The following is a 21605-nucleotide window of genomic DNA, read 5'->3' as shown; positions in this document are numbered from 1 at the left end:
TTCTAGTGTGCCTGAAAAAAATCCTCAGAATGGAAAAATAGTCCTGATGGAGTTCAATTCGAAACTGTGATGTTGAGAAGCAAGGTCCTATTGCAAGGTTCAGGATGTGTGATGGTAGAAAGGGAAATAGCTACACTGAGTAAAACCACAAGAACCTCCCCCTAGAAACAAGGTTAAAAACATGTTTTTAGGAGAGCTTTAATTTACTTTTCCGCTAGTTGCTGAGTGTGGTATCAATAGTCTTGGCTGAGGTTTTAAAATCTCTGCATTAGCAATCCCAAGAAAATGATGCAGCTTGGTATATTAATTATGATATCTTACTTTGTTCACTTTACAGGTAAGTAGATTTTCTTTTTACCACAGAAGTTTCTAAACTTTAACTAATCAAGAAAAACAGTGCTAATTTTTAAAAAAGATAAAAGTGTCACTGGCTCAGTTTTAATTTTATTTTTACTTCATGAACTCTTCAAATCGCTGTTTTATGAAAGAAAACAAAATAAGAAAGGAAGTATAAGAGTATTTTCAAATGTAGATAAAAATTTAGATTCCATCTGACTGATACACACTGAAAAAGAAAAAAAATAATGTGTTAATATTTTGGATGTTAGGAGTCTGTACTGACACATTATATTTAGGTCAATCAGATAGCATATTATATTTATTTCAGGATTTTTATATTACTAGGTCTTATCTGATCTTGAAACATTTTTAGAAGTATACATATTCACTTATACCAACAAACTTAAAAGAAAAACATAAAAGTTATTTGGAACTAGCTGAGTTTTTTTGTTTGTTTGTTTTAATTGTATAGAATCATCAAAGTGCCAAAGATATTTCCCATATGAACCATCAACTTCTCTTCACAAAGTTAGCTATCTTTCTGCATGCATTAAATTGAGACTGGCTTGTGAGTGAGTTTTGGAATATACATACATGTATATATCAATGTGGTGTACCGATTTTTGAAGATATTTATTTTTCATGTAAATGAAGGAAGTAGGCCAGAAACTTCCTGTACTCCCCTGGATTATTTCCATTTTAAAATGTGTTCCATGTTAGCTTTCACCAAATAACTGAATCTCTTTCAGTACAGCCCAGTAATTTCTCAATATATATTTCTTAGCATAAATGTTCAAGTAGTAAAAAATAATTAAAAAATGATATATAAAAATAGGGTTAACTAGCCATTTTAGAAAGACATTCTAATTTATTCTGGTACTTTTAAAAGCATGTTTTCTCTGTGCTCATAAATACTTTGCAATTTTTTTGATACTCAGTACAAAATTGCATATGTAAAATTTGAAGACAAACTATGTTTCATTTGAAAATGATTCCATAAATAGATCATTCATGATGGAAATCTAGTTTCAGCTCCTCAGATGGAATAGGAAAGATTCATTTCACAAAATTTTTTATGCCTGTATCTGAACTTATTACTCTAGGTGATAAATAGGTGCTTTTCAGATAAAATAAAATTATTTTATCTATTTAAACTTTATTGTGGGATGAAATGAATCTTGCCTTTAAGTTACTATTTCTGTTTACTGACTACAGAGGGATAGTAGGAGTTTAAATGTCGATATTTAAAGTGTAAATACCTCAGTTCAGAGTAGGGTAATCTCACATGATTTTTTAGTTATAAATTCCAAAACACTTAGGATGAGACTCAAATGTAGATGAAGTTTAGTCATGTAAAGTGTTTCACTTGAAAGAGAGAAACACGGTTGCCAGCAGACCTGAAATGGTTGTCAAGTAGGGGATCATTCTATTATTCAGAAGAAATTCTAGGAGTTCATCATTACGCTGCTTGAAAAAGCCATTTAAAGCTGTTTGCCAGTTTAGGACTGCCTTACTGAAGTGCACTCTAACGACCTCCAACATTCGGCTCATGCCATCGTGTCTACAGCAACGGAGGAAGTGCAGACAGGACAGACTGTTGACCTGTAGACTGCCTCTGCCAGATAAAATCTCTGAATGCATAATCAGTTTAGCTTTCTGGATACTTTGTATTTAATTCAAAATTTGTTTCTTGAGACATATTGTCATGTTCATGGCAATCCTGTTTTAATTGTTATTCTCTGCATTTTAGCAGTTCAAGGCATAGTAATTGACTTATTTCAGGCATGCACTCCTCTCTCCCCCCCCCATTTTGCACATTGTTGCCTGCATATACGGAAGAAATCTCTCTCAAAATATCCACGATTTATGAATGCATTATCCTTCTGTGTTAATTGTATACAGTTAGTTTATGTGCACATAGAGTCCAAAGCTGTACTGCGTACAGACCTATGACAGTCAAAAAATTCCTCCAAAACTCTAGGCAGTGATATTAAGAATTACCAGCACTGAAAAATGACAGAAATTGAAGAATGGAAATTGAATCTGTTACTAAGATTATGTAGAAGATATCGAAAACAGTGAGTTTGAGCAAGCTTGAATAATTCTTTTATTTATTTTAACACAAGCATAGAATTTCTTATCTCTAAAGCATTCATTACGGTCATGTTTATTTAATTTCTAATTTTTATTCTGTTTAGTTATCATTGTATTCTCTTGTCTTCCAGGATTACTGCCCATAATAAAGGGCTACAAAACCTGACTATACACAAATACTTAAATAATGATCTATTGAAATAATAGAATGGAGTATTGAAATTGCTCTTAATAAAGATAATAATGATCTTTAGTTTCCTTTGGTCTCACTCCATTTTAATATGATCCTGGCTTTCTTCGTCACTACTAGGAAGATTGTAACTGTCATTTTTTCCCAGATCTGCATCAAATTCCCAGCATGGAAATAGGGTCTTATATTGTACATAACGGTCTTATATTGTAAATCATATCTGTGCTATTGGCAATATGCATTTTGCGGTAAAACTCCTTCATTAAAAATATTGTGAAAAGAGCAACTGTGAAAAGAGCAATTAAATTTTGCACATTGATCAGAATAAAAAGATTCTTCAGAGCTTTTTCACTAAATTGTTGCCAAAATGAGTTTTAATGTCACCCTTCATTTTCATATGAACTGTTGTATACATAGGAATACAAAATTTACATCAGGTCTAGCCACTTAGATAATAATGTTTTAAGTTTATAAAAATATGTTTATATTTTCTATAACTTTTAAAAGTTCAAAATATTGTCTGAAATTTCCCAGAGCAAAGCTTTGGTATTGGACATCCCTAAAGTTTAAGAATAATATGAATTGTATGCAAATTTAATCTATCCAAAACTTCTATTCACAACTCTTTCTACTTTATCACTTCCTGGTCTTGGAACTCGTATACATTCCATGGAATTTATTTGATATCTGTTCCTTAGGCAAAGCTAATGAACTGTCTTTCTAGAGCTTTACTAATTTGTATTTGAACACTGAATGAAACACTGGTTTCTCTGAAGACAATGGCAAAACTGTCATTTGCCTCACTTGGGTGCGCCTTTCACTACATACGCTTATGGCTGTGGCTTTCCTGCATGCCCAGATATCTGCTATGCCCATATATTCAGCTGGTGAAGATGAACCTTCCTAAAAGAGCGTATCTTTGCTTACTTACTTGTACTTTATTTATACCTTACAGCTAGCAGTGGGCCAGAACTTTCAGTTGTGCAATACCCTGAAGATGCCAGTGTGCTTCTGAACTCAACGGTGTGGATGCTCTGCGTATTTGAGTACCCAGAGGAGGAGAACGAGGAGCCCGTCGTGTACTGGAGGAAGGGCCCTGACTATAATAATCTGCAGAGTCTTCAGTCGAGCGCAGGAACTGCTAGGCCACACATACGCATTACAAAGAACATACTCAAGGGATTCTCCGTCTTGAAACTGAGCAATGTTGATCACAGTGCCAGTAGTTCATATTTCTGTGATGTGACACTAACTCAGAACGTCCGGAGCAAACGTGGAAGTGGCACCAACCTGACTGTACATGGTAAGGAGCACTTGAGAGTAACAGATATGGATTTGATGTATGTAAGGTGAATTACATTTTTATTTAATTTTATTCTCTCCTACCACTCACCTCAGTCAGGAGAAGGGTGGGAAAAAGCAGCCTACAATCGTATGAGTGAGAGAAAGAAGGCTAATAAGCAGAAGTCAATCTTTTGCTTGAACAATTTATACAACTAGACAGACAGACTACGCAAGGACAGAGGCTTTTCTTTGGATCTGAAACAGTTCACTGAGCAGTAGAACAATGATTCTTTCAGCAATATTATCCATTTTTATAGAATACTTTTAAATATATTTTCTTAAAGCTCTCCACAAACACTTGCTGGATCTTTACTTTACTCCATACAAAATCCACAAATCCTTGACAACCTTTCATATCCTTTTTATCATTTTTATCAGTCTTTGTAAGCCAATGATCTTGTCTGAAGTAGGCAGTTTGTCTTTCCATTTACTAAAAAATTAACAGTAAATTAAGCAGTGCAAGTGTTTTAAGAAAAAGAGTATGTGAAAGTAGGGTTATGTGTGAATGAAAGATTCTTTCCCTCTAATTGTAAAAGCATTTTCAATAATTTAAAACTCTTCTCCGTCCTCATATTATGAAAATAAATTCAGTATTCCTGATGGGGATTGTGACTTCAGCGACTGAGATGAACTATTTTAGAGGAGCCAGGTTTTTGCCATGTAGACTTTCCAGACAAATCTGACTACACATATGTTCAATACTGCAAAGCATCTCCCTAACTCTTGATTTCACATTATATTTTCCAATTTTCCAAGGAAATTCTTCTGAGGATCTAAAAAACTAGTCAGTGGCCAGTATCACACCATAAGCATAGCTTTGGTTTAGTTCCCCCTCCCCACAAAAAAAAGTTTTCTGAAACTTAATAAGATAACTGTCATTTAAACTGGCTTTTTCACTATTACTTTAGTTTGTACTACATAACAAAGTTCTTTGCAGATGTTGCGCTTCTAATAAACTAAGAATTTTGTTTACTATCCATTTAATAAATAGTTTAAAACAGGTTCACAAATTTCACAGGTCTTAAGTAAAAGAAGATAATAGTTCTCTCAAGAGAAGTTTAATCTTTTAGCCTGAAAAAAGAGTGAAAGAAAATGTGATAAAAATGTATATAAGGGCAACATTGCTGTCTGGTCAGTCCTCAATCGGAAAAGCAACTTTTTGTTACTCAGATATTTAACTTACTTTCTCTTTATTTCAGACTTAAAATGCAAAGACTGTATAAGATCAGACAAGACCTGGTGGGGTTGGTTTCTTCTTCTTGGATACACCATCTTTGTCACCACAGTTATCATAGCTTTCAGTGTAAGTAATAATTTCCAAAATAAATACTACAAACTTAAATATGGGTGACATCTTCTGACAGAAACGAGTGAGTGGCCTGAATATTCACCTGTGACAAAGTAAAAAATTCCTCTATTTTCTGTTAACTAAAGATTTAAGGGTAGAACCACCTGCCTGTGAATGTTTCGAGGGCACAGTCATGAAAGAAAAGAGTACGCTGTAGCAATGGAGATACCTAGAGAAATTATAATATCTGCTTTCTCTGAACTTGTTGACATATGGGAAGTTATTTGCTATATAGCCAGCTGATCTAAAACTGTTATTTCTACCTGGAAACAACTGAATGAGAAAAAATTGCTTAAATGATCAGCAGTTTGAAACATGTCCTGCTCCCTCCATACTTCCAGGCTCCAGCTCCTAATTTCATGAGTTCCTCTGGAGATATGTCTGCTCATGTTCTGTCTTGCTCATGTTCCAACAAACCCACCACGCCAGGGTTTTATGCTCACTCCCACCCACTAGTCCATATGTCCCACTCTCCAGCCAAGGCCTGGCAATTACCTGGCCAGCAGTGAAGCACACTGGCAACTTCTGATTAGGGACAAACTGAAAATGTAGAAATATTTTGGAAGAGAAGGAGAAAATATTTTTTTGATAAAAACAACTCAGTCCAAATTCAGGACAATCTTTTATGCTTCCCATGATACTTTACAAATCCTCCCCTCTTTCCATACAGTGGGTTCTGTTCCCTACTTTAAGAAAAAAATCAAAATAATTTTATTTCTATTTGTAATCCAATTTTCTTTTTTTTTTAGTCATGTTTTTCAATTACTTTTTATGAAACCAAAAAACAAAAAGCCAGCTTTTAATCAATAGCTGTATTTTGATCCTATGTGGGAACCTTCTTTATGTAAATGAAGCCTTTTGGAATGAAATTATCTTAAGCTGAAGAAGTCTGAGGTATGCTATAATTTGATGCAAATGATGCATTTCCTACTAGTGAATAGCCGCCAGAGCAGTATTCCTGTTGGTAGGCTCAGAATCTCTCCTGCTTAATGTTAGGTCATCATGTCTCAGTTCTCTTGGTCTGTTCTTGTTTCATTAAGGCAGTTTCCCATCTCCCTTTCCCCCCCTTAATTAACAAAAGTAGTCATTTTTCTCAGGTATCCATAGATCAAACAGCCATCTAAACCCAGCCACCAATGCCAATGCAAAATGCAGACATGTTTTATCTGTTTCACAATAGGCTGAAGACTGCTTTCCATTGATTGTGATTTTCTCCAAAGCCTCTAGCTGGCTTTTCTTCTACTTAGGGTTCTAGACTAAAGATGAAATCATGCCATAATATTTTAAAAACTTCTGCTTCACTTACATCTTAGCCTCAGTTTACACACACTCATGACCTTCCTCCCAGCAGGTTTGATATGATTATTTGTGTTTTAATATTGGATCCTAATCAACAAAGACTATTTTTGAAAAATCTTAGCTACAGGTGGTCAGAGAACATTATCTGGTGTGTGCTGCTGATCACAGCACAAGAAGTTCTTTATTTTGTTGCTTCTCTTTTCCTAACACTGATGAACTGATTCAATTGTACAGTTAGCATCACACAATCTTTGAAGGCATGGTATATATATTGGGCTGTGCTACCCTCATTCCTAACCCTGAAAAGTACAATGTACTCTAGTAATACCTATTCCATATTCACAGGTTCCTTACTTTTAAATGTAGTTCAAAGATTATCATTTAAAATAGACCTAAAAAGTTCCTCATGCTTCACCAACAACCATGCCCCTGAAGACCCAACATTGTAAAGTGCCTCAAAAGTTAGTAAATGTTGCCTAAGTTGGACCAAGAGGGAATAGGTACCAAACTAAACAGGCTCATAAGTAGAAAATTTAGTTCTTGGAGACTCCACACAGGTTCAAAATTGTGGCTGTTTTAAGTCCAGAAAGAAGGATCTTTCAGATACCTGACTTGAAGGCTGGACTTCCTTCATCTTGTTTTCTCTTTCTCAGCCTGCATAGTTTAAAGATGTTACATAAACATTATTGATACTTGGCAATGGGTCCCTCTCTGCTGATATTGCTGCACAGCCCAAAATTTCATTACTAAAAGACACAGCACCAAAGACTATTAAGTCATAAGACTTACAAAGACATTTATGGTATCAGATTGTTCTTCTGGGTCAAGTAAGGTTTGGGTTTTGTTTTCTTTAAAAGCCAGTTGTTAAGCACTGTTACCTCAAAGACACATCAAAACCAGAAATGTTCATGTAGTTCAGGCAGTAGGAGAACAAGGGATGTGTACTTAGTAAGACAGAGTAAACTAAAGCCAGTGAGAGAAGTGGTAAACAGTCAAACCTTGCTAAGATACAACAGCAGCATAAACCTGTCAAAAGCAGCTTCACATCTGAATATACAGAATGAGCCCACTTATGCTTTCCTAAAATCAGTCACTGTGAGTACACTCAATAGTAGTAGAAAAAAAAAAAAAAAACAAAAAAAAACAGCGAAGTTTATAAAGTTAGGAAGTTTATAACTTCTTAAAAGTCATTTCTTTACTAAATGACAAATGCTTCATGTCATGAAAATATATATTATGTCAAAATAAGAGTGTAAAATAATGAAAGGGGGACTATATGACTCAAAGGCCCTTTGACCCTTACAGGCCACAGCTTAAATCCCGTATGTCATGGCTGGCTAAGTCCTTCAGGTAGCTTCTATGAGGAGTTCATGTTTCCAAAGTGAGGTCAGACTTGCCTCTTCTTAAACAGTCTAAAATACTCTCGGCTGTTCCCATTTGTTGGTATTCTTAGCATGTGCCCAGATTGCTACAAAGGGAGAGGGGTGTTATAACCTGCCCTATGTTGTAATATTTAATTATAGGCAACCCACAAACTTCAGGAGTTCTCAATCCAAGTTTCCTATAGAAAAAGTAGTTCTAAAAGAGGACTTGCAAAAGATAACATACTGAGCAAGAGCTCACCCTAGGAAGTGCTCAAAGACTAAAGTGCTCAGATCTCAGCATAAAATATAACTCTTACGGATTCACAGCTACAAAGCTCTTTTAGGGGTAGTATTATTACTTCTGCCAAACTTTTTCAGTGCTTATTCAGCTTCCAAGTCAAGACTGAGGCACAGCAATGTGATATTCCAATGAAAGCTCCATGATAGTTGTATCTGTTTTGTGGAGAAAAAAGTCAGTTGTGGATTTTCCCTCAGAGAAGATGCTCAACTCATCTGCTCTCCAAAAACTTGTTTAAACTACTTAAGAATAAAGAATGAATGAAGAAAGTCTTCCCCCCATACTCTATTTTTTTCTAAAGTAACAGTATACATACACTTTAGGAGAGAGTTTTGGGGATTGGAGAAGTATTTAATGAAGTCATTGGCATACAATCGGACAGACTTTCTACCTATTTCTTGAGCATACCAGTACAATATGAATTACTTTTCTCCTGCTACCTGCAAAGGCTTAGAATTCAGCATTTAAGAAGCTAATTCACCAAAATGAATACATTAGTTTAACACTGTTTAATATTAGCTATTACTATCATTTTACACAAATTATATAAATAAAAAAACATACCAGAATGGTTCTAATATATCATAATGGTACTACATTTGATCATATTCCACTCATTTGTAAATTTGGAACCTGATAAGGCAGAAAACATTAACTACTTAGGTATAGTGTCTTAGCTAACATATTACTAAAATTTATTCAGAATAATAATGAATAGCTTGTCAATTCATGAAGGTGTGGTTAAAATTAGTATTCTCATGTTTCATTTTGACTGTGATATCCATAACAACATTACAAACAATTCATAATAAAAAATGAAGTTGCTATCTCAGTTAAGTTAGATACATTCTTTAAAAAGATGGGGTATCCGATGAAAACACATTTTTACTGCTTAACAATTTATTTTGTGAAATACTGTAACAGATTCATCAGGGCTGTAAAAAGTGCAAGAACAGGTCAAGAAACACAGACAGCAGCGCTACCTTGCCAAGTGACTGGATTTACGACAAGCCATCCAGACCAGTTAACAATGGGTTTAATCAAGAATATGAAGACATGTCACTAATAAGGACTTTCACTGACATTGGAAGGAAGGTGATATGAAAAAGAAATTGAATGCTCCCAGAGCACCATGTTTTCTGCTGTGAATTAAAGATCAGTCTTCCCCTCCTATAAAGCCTAATGATTGTGTGATATTCTATAACATTAAACTTATTGTCAGCTTAGCAAAGCTTTCTGTAGAACTTTTCCAGGTTATTATACATTTATATTCTCTTTAAGCATTCTATGAATAAAGATGCCAATAAAAACCATCTTCATTTAAGAAACTAAGTATTCAATTTTTTTTAGTGAAACTGCTGGCTGATACAGGAAGAAAAAGTGAATTGTGACCTTCAGAGGAACAGACAGACTATGGGAAGGATAATCAGGTCTTAATCACTTTTTTTTAATTTATTTTTTTATTTGGACAACGGGAATGAAGTAATGGTTTTCCCTCCTCATCTACCCAAACTGGGTCCTGAAGGTAACTGTAGTCGTACATATTTAGATTTCCAGAGTCAGTAAATAACCTATAATTGTAGATATAAATATGCAAGTCATCTATTTTCCAGAGAAACTAGCTCTGCAGCAAGGACATCAGAAGCACAAGTCTCCTATGTTTGGAATTTTTTAAATTACACACAAATTAAAAATAAAATCCTAGTTTTATATGATACATGTTTAACTCTTCATTGTAAAGTTAAAACTATAAACTGGGTTAAATATTAAGGAGGTTAAATACAGAAATACAGGAAATGTTTATACATTTTAAAATATAGCTTTAGAGTAGGGAGAAAGAGCCATTCCATCCTTTAAAATACAATGCGTGAAGTTCATCTGAGCCACAGATGCAGTTTGATGAAGAAATGAATTGAAGGTAGAAGTCACTGACGCTATGCCACCTTCACGTAGAAGGAGCACAGTGAGGTCAGCGCATTCAGTGATACCTTCCAGCCCTGGCATTTTGGAAAAAATGACAAGAATTCATACTTAATCTAGCAGATATAACTAGACGGTGGATTTAAAAGGGATCTCATTCAGACAATTCATATACCAAATGGGGCTGTTTTATTTCCGCACTGTTACACTGCCTCTATCCACTTCAGAGCAACGGCCCTTCAAATGAAGGTCAACATGGTTTCTGTACTTTTTTGCATGCTTCTCAGAAGCAGCTCAGTTATTTACTACATGTTTTCAAGAAGTTCATCTTTAGGACAGACAGTAAACCTATAAACTTTCAGTCTGAAAACTTAAATATTCAGAAGGTTCTGGGGTACTGAAAATGAGTAATAGTTACTATGTGTCACCACCTAAAACCCAACAGCACATGTATAGTAGAAAGAAATAATCTGTTCTGGTGTAGGCAGCAAGGTCATGGAATTATTACAGCATCTTAGCACAGAATGAAAGACCAGCACTGGATTCAGGATGAATTTATAGCACAAGCACTTTGTAATATTTAACATGTAAAATATTACTTTTCCCAATTTATGCTTTTTTACAAAGTGCCTGCTGTAGTGTTAAGAATATTAATATTTAAATGAAAGCCAGATCCTACAATGAAGGTGAACGTCTCCAAYTCCAAATAAGTTTAAACAAGAGCCTCAAGTTCATGGCTCAATATATGAAGGATGGAGTTTTAGCCCTATGGAAAATGGAGACAATTCCTGCTAATTTTAGTAGGACTAAACTTTAACTTCAAATTTCTTGAATATGTACTCTGACAGGAAATGTGTAGCTAAGCTAAAGGAAAATACTAACTGAAACAGTAACTGCCAATTCCTTTATCCAATATTAAAGATTATTAAATATATGCTCAGCTAAGAGTTTATTTAACAGTAATTACAGATTACAGATAGTTCCTGGTTCCTTTAAACATCAGAAGTACCCAAAAGTGAAATTTTCAAGAAGGAGATGAGAAAAAGGATGGGCATTGATGTTCAAATGAAGAACTGATTTTGAAGAAATAAAGTTACTGCCTAGGCATCAGGGGCTCACACAGTATCTGCATCTTTGTGATGAGCATTACTGCTTAGCCTAGTAGTATATTAGTCCCAACTGTTGGGACTGTTGATATTAGGCAATAAAATAATTGTTGCATACTCACAATGATCTTCACTTTGAGTCTCCCCCCACACACAATGTTGACCAAATATCTGAGAGTTAGAGTAGGTTCAAAATCTTTGGGGGAAAATAGTGGCTCTAAGCAAAGGCAGCCTTATTCCTGATTATCTCAGACAGGGTGTACACAGATTCAGAGTAGCAAACAGATAGAAACTCATCACACTTATGAAAAAAGAAAAATGACAAAACTCAAGAATACGGGCATTAATTTAAAGCAACCTTCCAACCATGGTCTGATTCAGAGATTTCCAGGCAGGAATAAGCTCAAAGATTCTTCTATTTCAAGAACTGAAATGATCCTCAAAAGGACCAAACAGATGCAAAGTATTCCTGTTGGCCTGAATATATGAAGAGACTCTTTTAACCAAAGACTTGGTGCAAACTGCCTTTTTAGGCTCAATTGCATGACATCAGGGAAAGATGGCACATCCATACCAAAAGCGAAACCAAAGCTGTAGTGTTTCCTTCTCAAACATCTGCAGCATTATACATGTGCATGTTTAAGACCTCAAAAAGGGAATAATGATTTCTTTAGAATATCTCAAATAATAAATTTACATTATTTATTACATTACATTATAGAATAAACTATTAAAAAACAAACAAACAACAATAAAAAAAAAACAGTTGGGTTGCCCAAATATGTCAAGGTAGGAAGTTCAAAACTGTAGTTCAAGCTTCAATGAATCCAGAAGCCTAAATGTTGTGAGCCTCCCAGGCTACAATTGCAATACAACTGCATTTTGGATCAAAATTACTAGGATTTTCAGTCCATTCAAAATGTAATAGTAACCTCCTTAGAAACAGAGGTCCTTAAGAACACCTCTTTTCAGCATTTCCCTCATTCCACAAGTCACCCAAGAAATAACAGGGCATTTCCAAGGGTCTTGGCCCCAATTTTACAGCACTCTAGATCAGCCTTAGGTTATTGGAGGCGAGCGCCTCTTTCTCCCTGTGGAATGAAGTCTCACACTAGCTGTGTTCTTATGGGAAAAGCTGAGCTAATGCCACAAGTTCAAGTTAAGGAAGCTGACTCAGGATTAATCTCTCTGTTGTCTAAACAAAACAGGTATGCATAGATACATCTGAACAGGGGTTGGAGACAGAACCTGCAGTGGATCATTCATAAGTTTATTAATTACGGAGGATACTAATGTTTGAAGAAGGACTTCCATAGCTCTTTTTGTTTCAGAGTCTGCATTCTGTTTTAGAATTTATTTGTAGTTTAATGAGGAAAGTTGGAAATTTACTACATTTTTCTGTTCTCACACTGGAGCTCCAATTTTCTAATCTCACTAGATGTCATGTTGTATTTTCTTATAAAGATTATAATTAAAATGGGAGGCACTAAGTACTACACAGCTGTCCAGTTCATAAATATGGAAAACACATTTTTTAAATGCTTCTCTGTCTTTCCCTGGTACACTTACGGTTGCACAGTTTCTCTCCCCTGTAATTACTTAAGTTTTATTTAAAAAAAAAGTGAAATTTTCTATTATTTTGGGGCATATGCAAAAAACCCAGCAGTACATGATGTGACTAAAGGAGGAATGATATCTTACAGTTTACATTCTCAAGTGAAAGTCTAATCATTGTAGAAATATGAAATGATTCAATAAAAAGATTATTCCTGACCAGATGATACCTAAATCATGTGAGACAAAACTATCCTGTAGAGCAGACCTCTGGAATAGAAAAGAATCTGAGACTAGTTTTCTAAAAATCAATAAAAAGATTTCAATATAAATGAATCACTGTTGTTCAGATCACTCTTTATTACTTATAGACCAAGAGAGAAAGAAATAGATGCTTTACAAATACAAAGCATTCTTAATCTCTCAGGATTTGTGTGGCTTGCCTGTTTAAACATACTTCTGTGTAGAATATTCAAATAAGAATAAATACTGTAGCATCCTAGTATTTCATGACCTGATGTAACACTCAGAACAGACATATTACTGTTGTGCTTTATCATAAAAACATGTTCATCCTTAGGATAAAATATTACATTATCTTGTCTCATCTTCTAGATTTGAATGTATCTGTACTGATAATTTTAAAAACTATTTGTGAAATGTGAACTTAAAAAAAAAAATGGTTCCCTAGACAACACAACCAGCAGAGCTGGTAATCAGGTTTCAGCAGAAATGGCACACTTCATGAGTATATATGTGTGTGTATATAAAGTAGCGTTTGCAATCATCTTCATCATAAGCACTTATCAATAGCATTGTGGTACAAAACAGATGAGAGATTTAGCAAGTTTCATTTCCTTCAGCCTTTTAAGATACTAAGAATGTATGTTTTATGAAACAGTTGTGAAGTCTATTTATGTAGCATTTTTAAGTGAAGGACTTCTAAGTCCATCAAAAGATGAAATTCTGGTAAGTGCAGGTTCTGCTTTCAGCCAAACCAGGACTTCACCAGAAAAGCCCCAAACAGGAGAGCAGGAATAACAGAATCTATCCAATAAACATTATTAAAACCACAATTTCATATAGTTGATTTTGGCTTGAGTTTTGACAAAAAGATTGGAAACTGATTTTGAAGTCCATTTATTTAGGACTTTTTGAAAGAAGAGTTCCTACTACCTTAAGCTTTTCTGAGAAATTTAAAACAAGATGGTGAGAATGCTTTTGCATTATGTTACTCCTCATTTGTGTAGCAAACTTGAATGACATCTATACTCTGCAAAAACATAAACTAGAATATTCCCCACATTCACATGGATTGCTCTATCCTAGATCATTTTCAGTAATGAACACATTATTATTTCATTAGATACAGGGACTGCACTTAACATTAGAGAACAAAATCAGAGAAATATTTTGTCCAGACTGAAACAAATATTTGAACAGTAAGTTAGTAAATACATCTACGGTAGTAAATACAGTCTTAAACACAATTCAGTTAGGGAATTTTGAAGCTTATAAAGATAAACAGAAAATAATTGTGATCTATTCACAAACTTTTTTTGGAAACTAAACCATAAAGCATATAGTTTCATCTTTAATAAGTTATATATTGAAAAAAACCCCACTACTTTGTTTGAAAAAAAAAATTCTCTTAAAAACTTTGCATCTGATATTGTCAAGGTTATACATTTATTTCCATGCAGTGGGGAAGGTGGAAATAAGACTGGCAATACACGCAAAATCTGACTACTTAGAATCAGCCTTAGCTTCCTCCATAAAACAAAGAGAATGCAATGATCCTCCTGATTTAAAATTAGCTTTTGCAAATACTTCCCAAAGATGTTAATGATCATGAGAAGTCCCATTTTTAAAAAAGATTTCATTTTTTCACACAAAAAAATGGATTAAAATATGGTTGGCTGAGAATAATATATTTCTGAACATATTGTACTATGCTTCATTAGGATCAGCTGGACAACTTGAAGAACACAGAACTTGAAGAACACAGCCACTATCACTTACTTCCTTCTACTTTCTGTAAGTCATCCACAATCAAAAAGCATTTATAAAACGATGGTAACTGAAAAAAACTCTGAGTCTTGCTATTAATGCAGCAGTACTCACTAGGAACAAGTGTTATGACTGAACAGATTTCTGTTCTTCTACTTTTATGCTCCAATATTAAAATATATATATATTCATCTAATCACAGAAAACACTTCCACATCTAATCTCTGCATGAATATGATTTTTTTTTCTTCCTGTAAAGTCTTCTTTAATCTTATCATAAACCTCTGAAAGTCAATTTGTAGAAAACTGAACATTACCTGTGGTTCTTACACCTCAATAAAGATGATACTGCATATGCTCCTGTGGGTAGCATTAATACATGCAGGAAGAACTGATTTTTTAACCCAGATTTTTATGGATTAAGCAGCATAGTGAACTGTGACAGTGTTGATGCTCAAAAGCATCACACACTATCTGTATATTAACTTTGCATTTAACAACCTTCTCCTTTAAGGCAACTTTTATGAAACGGCATCCAGGTAAACAAGCTTTATACAGTTTAACTAAAAATATATGGCTCTATTATGGCTCAGAAAGGTACTGATAAGAGCATGTAGGCTGTTTCTGAAAGCATGAGAGTAGCTCCAAGCCCTTAGAATGCTAAGTAAAAAAGAAGACGAAGAGTTGTTTCAGGTTTCTGCCACACTGCCAAAATAGATATTACCCTTGAATTAGAGACTTATGGGCCGCAGCAGTTCACTGTAAAGAGGAGAATTTTTTAGTTTATATATCTCTATTCATGCTAACAGTTTTCCTCTATACAAAAAAAAAAGTATGCAAGTGAGCCAGGCATAGATGTTGTTGGTAGCACAAAGGTGATGCACTTAAGTTCTACACGCAGAAACGCTGTTCTACAGATGTGGGAATAACACATATATCCTATTTCCACTGTTTACAGAACATCATGCAGCTAGAAATAAAAAAGCTTATGCAAAGAACCATACTTTTTTTTTTTTTTTAGTATTTCTTTTATTAGCAAATAAGGTAATAAAATAACTCAATCCCCACTGCATGAATGCTAATCTGATGCAGTCTGTATTTGAATATAAATCTGGTGGTTATGTGCTGAAAAAGCTTTCAGATTTTTATAACAGGTATTTTTAAATTCTCCCCTTTTCCAGACTCTTTTCCCTTCTCCCGTGCTCCAGAATTTACAGACATTTAGCATCGTTTTTGGAGAATGCTATACTTTCATACATAAAGACATAATTCAACTTCAAATTTTCATAAGAATCCAACTTAAAAGCCATAAAAGTTATAACAAACAGTTGCACCTTTTAGAACTTAGGTATTAACACTGAAAAGCTTGAACCTGAAGTCAAAGCAAGGGAAACGGTAAAAGACCAAGACACAAGAGTTTGAACTCATTACATGCTAACTTATTTCAGCTCCCCTCCAATAGGCTGATCTGGGTAAATATTCAAGTTGTTATAGCATTCTGAGAAATTTATAAATGAGCTCTTGACAAAAATTCAAGAAAATATATCTATTCAATTTTAGGTAAGGAAGAAAACATAATAAATATAACTAATATAAATATTTCTTACTGTCTCCTTTACAAGATATTTTCATGGACAAAAATACACTATTACAAGTTTTAGAATAGTATTTCAAATTTAAAAAGACTACATTCACTGAGAAGGACAAGAACTTTTAATGTGAAAAAAATACAGTATCACAGTAGAAGAGTGCAAATTTTTTATTTGTTGTGGCTAGTGTTAAGAGTTCAAGTCCTGTAGAACACTGCAGGAGAGATGCATTGGAATCCTAATATTAGCAATATTGCAAGCATTCAATTAGTGTGTGCAACTATTAAGTGAACAACATAGACGGTAATTTTTGGGGTACAAACTGGATTTGTCTTTCAAATAAGAAACATGAAAAAAGATATTTTCAAATTTCTGTAAGCATGACAACACAAGCTTTCACAAATCTCACAATAAAGTCCTGCTTTGAAGCAAAATAGATCTAAAATTGAACCTCCTCAAAACAAGACAGCTATCTTTTACCACACAAGTACAATTTCCATTTTGACGTGTTTTTGAATTCCATCCAGAACACCTGTACATTTTCTTCACAAGAGCAGATGTAATTCCATTGGCGTTTTTATTCTGATATACAGAAATTTTGACAGCAATTCCTTAGATTTTGCAGGGTGCCTGTAGCTGTGTTTTGACAGCCATCAAGCTTAGTTAATTTTCTGTGAATAATCTATTCAAACCAATTTTCTTTTAGTAAAAAGTGTACAGCATCATCAAACCCATTTTGGTACAACAATTCCATTTTCTCCTGGTTTGGTGGGAACAAAGCTTGATTAAGTCTTACCAGGTTGGCCAAAGACAGCTGCAACAGAGAGAGGTGCTGTAAATTAGTTTATTAAAGCAAATTATGTTACACTTGACTGTGTTGCTATCAGTCCTATCATCTGTTTTATATAGCATATGTAAAATAAGGCCAGCCTGGCTGTGTCTACACCAGTAAATTAATCATGCCCAGGAAAATTACTGAGCACTGAGATGAACTGGCACAAACAGTCTGCATCTACACTAATAAACTTGCAGCCTCCAATGCACACTGTCTGCCTGTAAAACTGCTCATGGTTTCTGAAACATTTTAACTACAGAAACATTCCCAGAACTGTTTGGGGGAGTGGTAGCTGCCACATGCTAAACTTGTCCCAGGAAATATTTTGACAGCTTACTAGTGCAAATAATCACATTCTTGGGAACATTCCCAGGAAATGTTTAATATATGAGTATAAACGTAGCTTGTGTTTCCAACAAATTAAGAACTACTCAGGTTCTCAACTGGTCACTTTCATGGTGTAAAAGGCTTCAAAATTTGTTCTTTATTAAAAGACATGTATTGAATTGCTTATAACAAAATTACAAATATAATTAAATTTAATAAAGATCTGGACACTTCATTTACACAATTAACTTAATATACACTTAAGCCATATACTTGATTATATGCAATTTTGCAACATAATGTCAAAATCACCTCCATTGTTTGAACTAAGCAATTATCCAAATTCGGACACTAATGAATGGAGGAGGTCCAAAGAGACAAAAGACTGTTCACATTCCAAGGCAGATAAATAGTGATATATATATAACTCTCCATGCTGTGCATATTTGGATACTGCTTCAAAAGTTTATTCTTATTTTGCATTTTTACAGGTCTAAAAGCTACAGGTGTTTCAAATAGAATTATTTAAAATGATGCCTGAGATTCTGCACCACAACTCTGCAGCTGCAGAATCACAAAAAGTAACTCTGCAATTAATTTTCTATCTCAAAATTAATCTATTTATCAACTCATTCGTCCCCTCTAGATGGATATTTGGTGCAAACCACAACCAAGAAATATACAGCAAGAGATGCATACATTTCAATAAAATTATTAATCTCATACCTCATGACCATTTATCAAGTATTATCATGCTTAAATCCCTGTGAAACACCACAAAAATTCAGAAACTCGTTCAATTTAGAATGACATTATGTAACACTAATTTTACTCAGAATTAATAAAACACTATTGTTCCTTTCTAATGGAGTTTTTTTTAGATCAATGCTAGATCGACTTCAGTATTTTCTTTCACTATGTGAAAGCAAACAATACTGTGGTTAGACTTTGTGGGGAAAAGCTTGCAAAGACAGAAATGACAAAGATGAAAAGGAGGTCATAAAGATCAGTCAGCCTATGTTTCAATATACAGAAACATTCTCAAACATCTAACAAAATTTCTGAAAGTGTTGTGGTCACAATGTTCAAAAATTTAATATGAACTCTCTTGAGCAATGAGGTGACAAGTTCTTGTACACCATTTCGTATGTGAAGTTTAAATTCACCTTTTAAATTAAGTTATAGCAGCTTATTTCAGTAAATAAGTATGAAGGAATGTTCTGGAGTTTTCCTCTCCTGAGGTCTTCTACGGAAGCCTTATTTTTCTGGAAACACTCTGCCTAGCCAAAGACGGCTGATATTTTAATCAAGTCTACATTATTTAATAAGATTAAATTTAATAGTCTGTGATATACCTGCTCAATTTTATACCAGATCAAAAGTTTTCAATCTTTCTTACAAAAATTTATACTACATTTTTCCTTCCTCTGCATTTAAGGACAAGTTACATTCCATATGCACAACACAAAGCACCAAGATATCACACTACTTAAACATGATATATAAACATAAAATAAAACATTAAGAATTGAGCATAAAGTTAGCTGCTCAACTACCTTTTCTTTGTCTGAAGTTATTTAATAAACAAGGAACTCACCATTATATCTTGTTTTGCAAATTTAACATAAAGAGCCACATGTCCTTTATCTTGTGGACAGATATCTAATCGACCACTGAAAGGAGAAATTGTCACTGTTCGTCCCACTGGCAAGATAGGAAGGCCATTGGTAAGGCCACCGTCAACCCATTTCTATCAGAAAATAAACACATTTTTAAGGTAACCTTAGTATAGTATGATCATAACCAAGTATTTCATCCTTCCTGACCCTGCCTCCTCCATCCCACCCTCAAGAAAACTTACAAGTTCCCTTCTCAGAATAAGCAGCTTGAGTATAAGAGGCATAAAAAGCAATGAACTTATAATTCACATATACAGTATGTAATCAATGAGTGTTTGATATACTCTGCAAACATATTTACAAGCTTCCCAGACCCTTAAATGTTTTTACCAGGTTACTGATACAGCTTGTTCAATCTATTAACAAAAGAGCCCTATAAAGCTTAAAAAACACCAATTTTTTTCAGCTTAAAAACACAGATTTTTTCTGAACACCTACATGAAAGGACAAGATTGTTAATATTACACAGCAACCATACCAGGTAATGTGTATCCCTATAAAACATTACTTTTTTGCAGACTAGGAGCTGGACAATCCGTATGTGCAGGTAAACTGACTGAACAAGCTAAAACAAACCTTCCTCATCAAATCTCCCAGAACTTCTTGCTTTCTTGAACACAAAAAGCCATCAACCACAGTGAAAGACAGCAATAGCTGAAAAAAGAGGAAAATAAAGGGGGGAAGGAGTTGGATACCTATGGCACCTGGAAGGGAGCAGACATCAAGTCTGCTACAGGACTGGAGTATAGAAGAGAATGGCAAGGAAAAACAAACAAAAACCATTGAAGTTCTTTCAGAGTCACATCTATTCCTTAGATCTACAGACTGTCCAGAGGCACAGGCCTGATCTCAAAAGGGACCACAGCCAAGTTTCTTCTCCTCATAACCAGGCACAGCTGCAGACTTCCCTCAAGTTTTCATCCACCTCCACATCATATTGATTTTGTTGGTTGTGTAATTTTTAGCTGATAGGTTAAGAGTTACACACTTGAAATACTGTATTAGTAATGTACAGGTTTTGCACAACCCCAACAGGGTATTTACAGAAAGTAAAAAACAACTGCCAAAAATATTTCTCTCATTTTTCCAGTAAAAAAACACAACGATGAAAGTTAAAAATTACAACTAAACTGTTTCTTTGAAGGTTTACCTAGTTCTTTTCAGTTTCTTCTTTAAATAAACATATTCATAACCATAATTTATAGTATTTATTAGAATAACCATTATTTTAACATTATATTAAACACGATCCTTTTATTTTCTTTCCAATATGCTTTATAGGATTTCTTTTTATACTTAGATGCATAAACCAAAACTCAACAGCAGTCTTTTGGCTAGATGCATCTGCTGACATTGTACATGACGTCTGGTGATCAGACGAATGTCACCAAACTTTACACATCTACAGCCAAATTAGTCATCCTACACTCCCTCTACAGTCAAGGAGACAGAAACACTTCTAGTGCATGATTCACCTTATCCTRAAGTAGGTATTTACATCTGATTTGAATTATGCTGAAAAGGTCCCTTCTTCTCTCCATTAATTAAGGGAAACACACGCTGACTATGTAAGATATAGACTACTGCAGATACCTGAAGCTAGGCATGATGAAACACACTAAGAAAAAATATTAAAAGATGCATCTCTATTTCTTCAGGGTCTGACCTCCCCAAAGGTGAACTGAATACTCCAGGAAACTATCTTCAAGCTTCATTCTGGGGATGGTGGTCAAGGATCTGGGAACCCAGGTCATCTTCTCCTCAATCCTGCCAGTGAGGGGGATGGAGGGGAGGAGGAGGAGACAGACTTTCCAAGTTAACGACTGGCTGCGCCGCTGGTGTTGGCAACAGGGTTTTGGTTTCTATGGCCATGGGACCCTGTTTGAAGATTGACAACTGCTGGGGAGAGATGAGATCCGCCTCACTAAGTGGGGCAGGCATGTCTTTGCCAACAGGTTGGCCAACCTGGTAAGGAGGGCTTTAAACTAGGAAAGAYRGGGGAAGGGGAGAGTTATAGTGCCAGGGTAGTTGGCAAAAGACAGCTCAAGTCGGGATGCCTCCAGCAGGTGAATGCAGCCAGGGAAGTGCGCATGGGATGTGGCTACGGAAGAGCCTCTTGTATCCCTCCTGGGAAAGCCGCGTGCTCGATCAGCGCTCTGAAATGCCTGTACACCAATGCACGCAGCATGGGCACTAAAGAGGAAGAACTAGAGAGCTGTGTGTGGTYGCAGGGCCATGATCATGAGCTCATGCMATTACAGAGACGTGGTGGGATCGTTCACATGACTGGAGTGCTGTCCTAGATGGCT

The 21605-nt window shown here is 35.0% G+C and overlaps 2 protein-coding genes across 6 annotated transcripts in view; one reads left to right on the top strand and one right to left on the bottom strand.

Moving 5' to 3' along the window:
• Window positions 1-231: 231 nt before the first annotated feature.
• On the top strand, window positions 232-15091 carry LOC112976417. 2 transcript variants are annotated; one of them, XR_003257020.1, is made up of 5 exons: window positions 232-337; window positions 3579-3926; window positions 5167-5270; window positions 9201-9706; window positions 14821-15091. XR_003257020.1 is itself a non-coding variant. In XM_026087628.1 (4 exons), the coding sequence occupies exons 1-4, from the start codon at window positions 286-288 to the stop codon at window positions 9378-9380; spliced, it is 684 nt and encodes a 227-aa protein (XP_025943413.1). In that variant the 5' UTR covers window positions 232-285; the 3' UTR covers window positions 9381-11077. The 2 variants fall into 2 exon arrangements, 1 of the variants encoding a protein (XP_025943413.1); XM_026087628.1 differs by lacking the exon at window positions 14821-15091 and having other exon boundaries at window positions 9201-11077.
• Window positions 15092-16610: 1519 nt separating this feature from the next.
• PNPLA4 (patatin like phospholipase domain containing 4) overlaps window positions 16611-21605 on the bottom strand; it is a 28506-nt gene continuing 23511 nt past the window's right edge. For all 4 annotated transcript variants that reach the window (XM_026087624.1, XM_026087625.1, XM_026087626.1 and 1 more), the window contains 2 exons: window positions 19215-19367; window positions 16611-17269 (listed from right to left, as the gene is read on the bottom strand). In XM_026087624.1, coding sequence (XP_025943409.1) covers window positions 17138-17269; window positions 19215-19367 — 285 coding nt within the window. In that variant the 3' untranslated portion in view covers window positions 16611-17137. The remainder of the gene's footprint in view (window positions 17270-19214; window positions 19368-21605) is intronic.

Source organism: Apteryx rowi, unplaced genomic scaffold, assembly GCF_003343035.1.
Source record: "Apteryx rowi isolate R43461 unplaced genomic scaffold, aptRow1 scaffold_728, whole genome shotgun sequence".
In the NCBI taxonomy this organism is placed as follows: domain Eukaryota; kingdom Metazoa; phylum Chordata; class Aves; order Apterygiformes; family Apterygidae; genus Apteryx; species Apteryx rowi.
This window is presented reverse-complemented; position numbering and strand designations above follow the sequence as displayed.